Below are 10,892 nucleotides of genomic sequence, written 5' to 3'. Positions count from 1 at the left end.
GTAATAAAGCTCCTTCTAGGTATGCTAATGGAATTGGAACATGTCTGTCTACATGAAGCTCAGTGATGACAGAAAAGCCATAGTGCCTGTTATTGATTTCTGGAGCTTCTCAAAGAGCTCCTATCTCCATTTATCACTTTTCATCAACAGTTTAAAACAAGATTCAAGTGAGTAACTAAAAGGTGTTCATTTCCCAGATGCCATGAGGGCCTTGCTTGTGAAAGCCCCAATTTTTTGATCTCCTCTAGGAGAGAGAAGTCATCTTTTCTAAGATACAAAACACTTTTGAGAATCTTGAGCTTAAAAATGTTCCACAGATTCATATTATTATTATTTATGAATGTGGAAACCCAGAAATTTCTTTAAGATCCTCAATTATTTTTTAAAGAACTTAATGATAGGTGAAATATGTCAAAAGATTCCATACAAACTTAACTCACTTTACACAATAAAAATGTTCCTCAAAGTATTTTAGTTCAATTTTTTTTTTTGGGGGGGGGGACAAAGGAGTAGATGCATTTTTTTATGTTTGTAAATAGACCAAACTTCTATTGAATTTCAAAGATCTTTGTGGCAAACCTCATACATCCTCTCTTAATTTGGTCGTTAGATAAGGTCAAAGTTTGGTAAGGTCCTGTTCTTCAAGTGATGTCCACTGGCCCCAAGGAGCTTGTGTTTAAGCAAATAACTGTCTGTGAACCATGTAATCAATTCCAAGTTCAACAGCGGCTGCGTTTTTTGTTTATTTTGCACATTCAGCAGCAAGGAGGAGAAAAATACAATCTGGAAACGACTCAGATTCCACTTTGGGTTCAAAGTCGGCATTTTTCTCAAATAAAAAAGAATCAAACAGTGAGTACTCACGGTGGTATCCCTTTGCAATAACACCACTTAGCATATACCACATCTTCATTCTGATCAATAGGAAAGGTTTTACATTGTGTTAGAATCAGTCCTTCTCCGTCTGATGTTTCATCTCCACTGGTCCTTAAGGTAAACACTCTTTACATTAATATATTTGAAGGCAAGAAACACGGGTCCAAGAAAAATAGCAAACAAATCTAAAGTAAATATCGCTTGATCTTCATAAACATCGGATTCAATAATAAACATCATTCAACATTGCACCCAAGAGACAAGATTTCAATGACTACAAAGTTAATGAATGAACAGACAAGTAAAGGAAGGTACAGTAGAGACTTTGTCTGGGTAGATGGGGATTATCCACTGGAAACAACTTAACTCCTCTCTGTCCTTGATGGCGTGCCCCGAGTTTAAAAGAAATGAGAAAAACATGTATTTAGATTTCAAAAATGAAAAAGCAAAGTCGGACACTAGGATTGAGGATTAGAAAGGCCTTTATGGATAATCTAATCCAATGGTTCTCTTAATGAATCAAATTCCACTGGGATTCATATCGGCGGTCCAAAGGGATTACACTAAAATTCACTAATGTACCTTCGCCATTTATAGAGAAATGTTTGTGGCTCATAGAATTCACCTGAAAATGCCCCACGGAGTAACTTCACATTAGAACTTAGTTTACAAAAAGCACCACTTTCTTATTTAACACTGTTTTCCTGTGGCCTTTCCCAGGTTTGTGATGCAGAATCATGTTAAACGTGCAATAAAAAGGCACATGTTTTCTCCCTCCACCCACCAGAACTTTGAGGAACATCTAATTAAGGAGAGCCCCCTAAAAATCTCCCCAGTCTCTAAGAATTCCAGCAAGCTGTTAATGAAGTAAATATCTGTTTAATTTACAAACATCAGTAGCATTACTGATATTAGTCCAGATAAAACAAAGCACACTGCATTATACATGTACATCTAATTTTCTTGGTTTAAAAAAATGGAAAGAAACATCTGCATTTTTACAGGGTACCCTGGGACTTTAAAGAAAGAAGAGCACAACCGACTATAAATCATTACCAATTCTACCTTGTCATTTAGCAGCAAACATGTTAACATAGGGAACAGGGTAATAAAGTAGTTTTATTATTTGGAAAAAAAAATCACAGTTCTTGACATTACAGTTTTTTAAGGGTAAAGAACTCTGGGGAAATATTAATTTGTAAAACGGTCTATTTCCTAGTGTCGTTTTTCCTCTACACCATCTTATTTGGGGGATGTATGTGTTGAGCCGGGAACATTCCCTTCTCGACATTGCCACTTAGCACGGTGAAATTTTTCTCTCATACTTTACTGGTTTTTGGGAGGCGTCCTGAATGTTGACAACGTTTATAACCAAAGGTCAAATGGTCACTTTTGCTTTAAGGGTTTTTTTTTTTTTAATGATACCAGAGGGCAGATGCTAAGAAACAACCAGACCAAAAATATTTACCCCAAGACAACAGGCTATGTTAGTCCTATTGCAAAAATAATAATAATAATAATAATAAATCCTGATTTTTAATTCTTAAAAAATCCAAAATACAAAAATATCAGGACAAATATAAATTAATATATATTAAACCATTGAAAAACCGTAAAAGGGATGGCCTAAAAATGTTAAGTACAAAGTACTTTTATATAATAAATATTTCTCAGTGAAACTGAATACTGTATAGGGCTGCTTAAACTCAGAAACAAAAAACATCCTTGCTAATTTATCCATCAATAACCTATTGGTTCTGTGTCCCCTTTAACATTTACATGACAAAAAATTAATACTGGAAAAAGGTAGATGAACACTTGTGTGCTTCTTTTGCTAACATGCTTGACATGAAGGATAGACTTTGAGAATATTTTAAGAGCCCTCATTCCTCTCTCGTCTTGAGCCACTTTCCCACCGCCGGAACCCCGTCTCCCAAGGATGCCCCCAGCCCGCGCCCTCCCGATTCCCCGCCCGTGTGCGCACGGGCTGCACGCGGGTCGCCGCCGGGCCGGGAGGCGGCGGCTGGGAGAGCGCACAGGCCCCGGGCCTGCTGCTCCGAGGCGGCAGCCGGATGGATGCTCTGCAGGCCGCCGGCGTCCCTCGGTCTCGCCTCCGCGTGTCTTCGGCCTGTCCCAAGGGGGATCCGCGGTCACGGCAGCTCCGCTTCTTCCCTTCGCGGCCCCCGGCCTAGGGGAAGTCCGAGTTCAAGCACTTCAATCGTTTTGCAAATGCAGAAAAAAAGTCTTTATTCTCATAATAAAAATAAGTCTGTTCTGTACTTTACAATATATTTCAAATATTTCCACTATGAGGCAGGAACGAGTCCGCGCCGCGGCCGCTCAGGCCGGGCACCTGGCGCAGCCGCACTTGACCACCTTCTCCACCTCGTCCACGAAGGACGAGCCGTCCGTGCATTCGAAGGCGTATTTCCGCCGCTTGCTCCTGAGCGGGCCGCAGCACTGGCCGCCGGCGCAGCCGCCCCGACACTCCAGGCGCGAGACCTTCTTGGTGGTCTGGCAGGCGGCGTAGCCCCGCTGCCTCTGGTAGTGATCCCGGACGCGCTCCCCGCGGCAGGAGACTTCTGGGGGAGAGCAGAGAGAGGGAAGGATGCCGGGCTAAGCCCTGTACAAACGGGCCGCTGCTCTGGGGCTCAGCAGGCCTCTTACTGGCTGGTGCGTAGGCGCTGCCTGTATTATAACACGCTATTATTGCAGGGACACGGAAACTGGATTCTTAATCTTTCCCTCTGCTACAAAAATGCCCATCTTTGGTTTTTTACGTGGCTAACAGCTGCTTCTGTTTACCAGAGGGGACCGTTTCAGAGAGCGTCCGACGTAATTTATTAGACCCGGAGTTTACTATTATTCAATCTGTTACTTCATACAAGTCCCGTCCCACTAACTTCATAAATTACCCGAGTATAAAGGGCTCCGGAGGAGACATCTGCTAAAAGCTTCCATGGGCACGCTCCTCCAATCTGGTCACACTGGCACACAAAACAAAATAAATAAGTGCCAGCGGGGGTGGGGAGCGTGGGGAGCGAGGGCAAGCTCGGATAGGCAAAGGGAGAAAGGTGAGGTTTAAAGGCACTGCTTTCCTCCCCCTCACCTGCCTCAGGTGATAAATCAGTCTGAGCTGAGAGGGCAGAGACACAATTTGTGACAAAACCAGAGGCGGGGACATAAGATCTGGCTTCTCACGTTGGACAAAGTAGAGAAATGATAAATACTGAAAGGTACGCTAAGTAAAAGGGATATTGAGTAGAGCGAAAGAAAAAGTTAAAAATGCTTCTGATTAAAGAAACAAAACTCAATTTTTATAGAGATTAAATGATAGGAAAAGAGTTGTATCTCGCTGTTCAATGCCCGCGCAGAGCCAGTGTTTCTCACCCAGGGCCTTTACTGAGCCGTTTGGGGAGGGGGGGAGAGAGGGAAGCCTGTTTATGGTGAAAATTTGATGTCCCATCCCCCCCCCTCACCCCCGCTTCTGGAACCTTTCTGCGGCCCAGCCCCGGGGCAGGAACGAGCGGCTTGGGTAGGTTACCTCGGTCGCAGCTCTCCCCCGTGAAGCCCCCGTGGCATTCACAATAGGCCTGGCGGAGCCCCGAAAGGCGGCACTTTCCGTGCTTGCAGCGAATGGCCTGGCAGGGGTTGAAGGGCTGCTCCTCCTCGTCGCACAAGACGCCCCCGTAGCCTTCCAGACACTTGCAGCTGTAGGAGAAGGCGTTGATGGGCGAGCAGGTTCCGTGCATGCACCTGCGAGGGGAGGGAAAGGGCGGGAGTGCGTTAAGGGGGCCGAGGGGAGAGGTTGGCGGGCCTGGTGGGCACCGCGAGCCCCCCGCGTCCCCCCCGCGCCCCCTCCGCCGTTCCCCCGTACTTGTTCCCGAGGCAGGGGTCGTTGGTGCGCTGGTCACACAGTGGGCCGGCCCAGCCCTCGTCGCAGTCGCAGGCGAAGCCGGCCTGGCCCGAGGCCCGGCACGAGCCGTGGGCGCACACCTTCTTGTGGCAGGGTTCGCAGCCGGGCAGGATGCCCGTCTGCATGGGCACCTTCCGGAAGTCCTGCAGCTCGCTGTTGATGTACAGGTGGCGGATGCAGCCGTGGAAACTGGTGCTGTTCCGGCCCGGGGCCTGGCGCAGGGCGGCCACGTTGCTCTTCCCGGGCATCCCTGCGGCGAGAAAACGCACCGTGAGCCAGCGGCTCCCTTCCCTGGCCCAGGGAGATGGAGATCTGGGGGAGACCCCCGATGCCCCTGCTCATGGGGAAGAGGCCTGCGGCCCGTGCTTTGGGGGCTCTGACCTGTCCCAGGCTACGCCACAGGGGCTCGGGGATGGTCCCCAAGGTCTCAGCCCCTAAAAGGGGGTCTTCCAGCTCCGGGCCGGCGGGGACTGAAAATGGGATTGCTCGGGGAGCGATCCGCAACCGCAGATGAAAATATAACGTGTGTGTGTGTGTGTGTGTGTGTGTGCGTGTGCTCACACACCCCAAGGGACAGTTATCTGATAATCCCTATATTGGCAGAAAGGAGCAATTTTTCCACTTTCGAAGCCAGACCTCGGGGGAAAAACCCCTGGCCGGGCTGCGGACGCAGGGGTCCACTACTTCCCCTTGGGGTCAAGAGAAAGTCTGCCTGCATTGGCGCAAGCCCATTGCCTTCTTTCTCCCCCCTCCCCCACCCCATCCTTTTGCATACACCCTCCCTGCCTAAGGAATGGCTGCCCGTTCTGCTCGGCGGCCTCCTATTCCAGTCCCGGGAGTCTTAATGGGCCGGGACAGACCGACAGTGGGCTCTGAATTCAGGCAGATCCTCATTTCCTCCCCACGAACCCGAGGGATCCGAGGGACACGGTTTTTATCAGTGTTAAGTCTAATACCGTACCCAGGTTTTAAGGTCCTCTCAGGCCCACAAAGGCCCATGATCTATTTATTAAACTGCGTATAATTATTGATTCAGCAAAGCCACACTATGCCTTAAGGAGACTAAAGGAAAGCGACTATGTGCACAAAAGTCAGCGGCTCTTTAAGGTAAAAGAGACTAAAGAAAGAAGGAAAGGGACTTATTTATAGCGACTCTTTCTGTGGTGGCAAAGAAGTGGAAACTGAGGGAATGGCCGAGTAAGCTATGGTAGGGGGATGAGATGGGTTTCTCTTATAAGGGTCAGTACTCTGAGACTGAGGCAAATTAAAGGGCGCAGCACAAAAACAATCTACATAGTGACAGCCATGTTGTAAAGCTCATCACTGTGAAACACTTAGGCCTCTGATCATCACCATACCAAGCACATTTCCAAAAGCCTGCCAGGAGAACCAGCTATTTATCCACCTGCAGACTGAGGACTCAGAACCTCGGAGGGAAGACTGAAGAATAGTTTTCTCTTTCTTTTTACAAACATTGGAACAAGTTAATGAGACAGATTTTGTTTTTCTTTCAATCTCATTGGGATTGAATAGAGAGGGAAGGAAAAATTAGGAACTGGGGGAAAAAAATAAAATCTCTTTGCCTTAAATGAATTTTTCTTATTTCAAAGTGACTTTTCTATTCAAGATTATACCTCTCTGTGTTGCTGGTCATCCTGTGACCTCTTCACCCTCCCTTTTCCATGGCAATTCCAATAACTTTAGAGAAGTTTTTCATTAAAATCTAACAATCAAGTTCAAAGGAAAGTACATAATTGATGAAAAGCACTTTCTTTATGGCTACCTTACCACTAAGGAAATTGAGGCTGACTTTGTTCTAGGGCAAAGGGCTAAGAAGGAACCAGAAAGCTGATTTATTGACTTCAGGGGCAGAGATCCTTACGTTATTCCATGCTGTGACTGTGGATTCAGAAAGCTCTGGTTCACTCCTTAAGCTAAGCCCCTGAAGGCAGCTTGGTGAGACAGCTCTCCCAGTGCAGTCTGGCATCAGATCTGCTGTGAGGGCTCAAGTTTTGAAGTACAGTCTGTCAAAGGATGATTGTTCTTTCTGGGTCCTTTGGGCGAAGGCCACAGAACCTGGGGGTTGCCTGAACTCCTCCCTTCCCACTGTGCTTGCTTCACAGTCTAACCTTAGTTAGGGGGCTTAGTTGCTCCCCTAACATTGAGCAACAGCTTTAGCCACCTTTCCTTACCCTTGAGTCAGGGATAGAGGGAAGGTGAGGATGACAAGATGACTCTTCTCTACTATTGGCAGACCACAAAGCTAGAAAGTGTCTAAGGCAGGATTTAGTTGAGGCTCCATGAACTGAGCCAGCTAGCTTTCTAGAGCCTAAAGAAGAATGAATTGCATTTGTGAAAGTACACAGTGCTCTTACATCTTTCCCTGAAATAAAACTCCATTTTAGGACATTTAATCTTTGGGGGGTGTCAGCTCATAGAATGCCACCATTTCTTAGCAACAAACATTGAGCGTTACTCAAAGGACAATGGAGAGCAGATAGTTGGCACCATAGTGCACAAAATTCTGGGCCTGGAGTGAGAGACAACTAAAAAAAACTACTGAACAACAAAGGACAACGTGGAAATGTATTTGGGGGAGTAAGAGAACTACGGCACTTTACTGGTGATGATTAATAGAAAATGGAATAAATTGTATTGTCTAAGACACAGTTGACTGGAAATGGAAGTGGACCAGTCATGTCGTAAGGGAGAAGGATAAAAGATGGCAGCCCATTGCTGCATTGATACATTGTTACATTAAAAGCCCTAAAGGAAGGGCTATAGAACACTAAGTGAACCTCTATGGAAGATTTATGATAGGATTTGTTGAAAAGTTATCTTGATAAGATACAAATGAATGGGCTGTCATGTATACTACTGGGAAGTATACTCATATTGATGCTGTCACAGATTCAGTGAAGTATTATTGATGTAGTTTTCAGAGTTTTCTCTGATAACAGAAAAATCATTGGATTCAGAAGAATTGGCTTCAAGTCTTACTTTTTTTTTTTTTTTTTTTTTTTTGTTTAAATGATCTGCTCAAGAGTAGACATGGAATAATCTCTCTTGGTGTGTTTCCTCATCTTTAAAATGTGGAAATTAGACTAGGCAATTTCTCCTTTCAGCCCATTTTAAATCCGAAGTAATATCAAATAGGTAAATGAGAGTTATCCTTCAAATCAGTCACTTTGAGAAACTACTTATTTTAGAGATGCCGGTTACTCCTTAAATCATGTTCAGGATTTGTCTTTGGGGTGCTTATGAGTGACATTAGAAATTTGCTTTATACTAATGTTTTAGTTTTTTACCCAAACCAGAAATCACCCTTTTCTTTTGTTAATACATCGATTCTCTCTTGCTACATGTCTTCCCTTACCTATAACACCTGTGGTGGCCACTGTTTCCATTACTGGTTCAGGGAGTGGTGGGGATAGATGGGTACCTGCTGTAACAGTAGGCAAGTACAAAGTTCCAGCACAGCTCTGTAGTTTTATGCTTATCTAAACCAAACAATTTTTGCCCCAAATTGTATGTGTTCGTGTAAGAGGGATATTTTGAAATAAATTCATCGCAAACTTATGATATTGAATACTTCTTAGACAAGCAGTATAGACAATGGGGCCCATTGGACTGAAGGACAGAAGGTTGGATAACATCTGGAAAATTGTCCAACTGCTCCCTGCTCCAAAAGCCTCTATTTTTAATGGCTGTGTTCTCCCTGTAATGCTATAGGGCTGTGAATCTTAAAACATCTCCATTTCAGAAATATGAAAATCAGAAAATGAATGCAAGGCAATGGAAAAATCTATCCAACACCAAGGTGATACTAAGCAGGTTACAAGCACTGATCCTACTACCAAAAGCTAACACTTATAAATATAAATGTATTATATGTATGTAAATATAAAATATATATACATATATACATAAAATTTCATGTGAGGACTGCAAAAAATGATGAGATATCTAATATTTTCATGCCCAATTTACAGATGAGGAAGCTGAGGCTTGGAAAGGTTAGTTAGGTATCTTGCCTAAGGCTTGGTGTGCCTATGGTGGGATTTGAACTGTTTGAGTTCTGAGTCTAGTGCTTAATCCACCAGGCTGATGACTAGAATGTAACCAATGATGACTCGGCTGTGGGGAGACGTAGAAAGGACATCATATATGGCACGCTGGACTGGAGCAGGAGGTGGTCGGGTCTTACAGTGAAAGGAAAGGAAAGGAAAGCAGATGAAAAGCCCACATGTGACACTGAGGCTAACAGCTCCTGGACAAATGCTACGGCTCTGCTCTGAAGTCCAATACGAGGAAGAAGAGACTGGGTTGGACTGAATTAGGGAAATCGTGGAACACAGTAGATATCAACATATTCCCTGCTAAAACATTAAATAAATAGAAGAAGGGCTCTAGGGTAAAATATTTTAAAGTAAATACTTTAAATCAGATATATGGAAAGACATGGACACAATTCAGATTTCAAGGTATCTCAGAAAACATCTAGTCCTACTCCTTGACTTCCAACTACAGTATTCTTGAGAACTGGTCACCCAGCCTTTGCTTGAAGCCCTTTGATGGAGGAATGAGGTCTCACAGGATGAGAAAGTAGAAGGTGTAATCTCTCAAGGAGAATATACTCAAATTTATTACCTTAGTGGCGACTTGCAGTGATAAGACCATCTCTAAAATCAGACTTTTTCTAACGTTTGGGCCTAAGGCATACATTCCAATATTTACCTGGCTCTTGATGTTTTTTGTTTGCTATTTTTTTTTTTTTTTGGCAGTATAAGAGGTAGGACTATAAAGAAATGAAACTTATTCAATGTCTTAAGACACATGTGAGCATGTGCTCAATTGCTAGCTAGGTGCTTATTGCCTACTTATTTTATGTGCATTTGTTTGTGTCCATTGCTACAAGACATGACAGGCTGCTTTTCCCCAAAAGCCTGTAACCAACCATCCAATATGATCATTATGATACCTATTTTAGAAATAATCAGTTTCATAGAATTTAGAACCTATACAAGTGTATCCATTGGGTAAAGAGAGAGGCTTTCATTGGTACTTGAAACAAGAGCTCCTCTCTGCTTTTTCTTCCCAAGTCTCTCAAACATATCTTTTGACCTCACTGCTCACTTGAAAGTTATCCATGATATCTTAATGGCTGAATCTTACGATCCTCTTTTAAAGTTCCTCCTTGAACTTTTTGCAACCTTTGATAGAGTTGAACACTACTCTTTCCTCTGGCTTTTTCATCACCCTGTTCTCTTGGTTCACCTCCTTATTCTGAATTCTCCTTTTTGTTCCTTCTTCCACATCATGTCATCTCCCAAGATTGGGTCTGGGATCCTCTCCTCTTTTTCTATTTTATCTTGCTAGCATCTCATCAATCCCCTAGAGATCAATTATCATTCTTATGCAGATGATCCCTCCTTCCATTTATATTGTTCAAATCTCATTCCAGATAACCAGGCTTACATTATCCACTTCCTCTTAGTTGGTCCCACAGGCATTTCAGATTCAGCAAATTCCAAGTAGAACTTATTATCTCTTCTCCTAAATTCTCTTCTCTTCTGAACTCTATTATTGTTAAGAAAATCCCCACCTTCCCAGTCATTTAGGCTCACTCTCTGTCTTATTCTTAACTCCTTAAAGTCATCTCATATATCAAATTTTGCCCAATCTTACTGTTTTTCTTTTCACAGAATCCCTCATATATGCAGCTTTTTTCCAACTCACAGGGCCGGTCCCCCGCTCTCCCTCCCAAACTACTGAAATACGTTTCTGGTGGATCTCAAATTCCCCTCTCCCCCGACTCCTGCCCAGCCTTCCCTCACTTACAAAAGTAAGAGCAGGTTTGATGATGTCACCCACCATAATTAACAAACTCCAGGAGTTCCCTACCGTCTCCAGAATAAAATATAAAATGTCTAGTTTGGCTTTTTTGAAAAATCTAATTATGAATCACATGGAGAAAAGATGCCCAGTAGAAATAACTTAGTGTTAGAAGAAGCCTATTTCACACTAAATGAGAATTAGTAACGGGATTTTAGACTTCAAAGTTCACGCCATCCAATTTGCTTATTTTATAGCTTAGGAA

General features: G+C 43.8%; 1 protein-coding gene across 5 annotated transcripts in view; it reads right to left on the bottom strand.

The window, feature by feature from the left end:
• Nucleotides 1-1,739: 1,739 nt before the first annotated feature.
• Nucleotides 1,740-10,892, bottom strand: part of SLIT2 (slit guidance ligand 2) — a 338,313-nt gene continuing 329,160 nt past the window's right edge. For all 5 annotated transcript variants that reach the window (XM_031942954.1, XM_031942956.1, XM_031942958.1 and 2 more), the window contains 3 exons: nucleotides 4,754-5,042; nucleotides 4,421-4,632; nucleotides 1,740-3,458 (listed from right to left, as the gene is read on the bottom strand). In XM_031942954.1, the coding sequence (XP_031798814.1) occupies nucleotides 3,217-3,458; nucleotides 4,421-4,632; nucleotides 4,754-5,042 (743 nt within the window). In that variant the 3' untranslated portion in view covers nucleotides 1,740-3,216. The remainder of the gene's footprint in view (nucleotides 3,459-4,420; nucleotides 4,633-4,753; nucleotides 5,043-10,892) is intronic.

This window comes from Sarcophilus harrisii, chromosome 6, assembly GCF_902635505.1.
Source record: "Sarcophilus harrisii chromosome 6, mSarHar1.11, whole genome shotgun sequence".
In the NCBI taxonomy this organism is placed as follows: Eukaryota; Metazoa; Chordata; class Mammalia; order Dasyuromorphia; family Dasyuridae; genus Sarcophilus; species Sarcophilus harrisii.
Note: the sequence above shows the minus strand (reverse complement) of the source record. Positions and strands in the feature narration are given on the sequence as shown.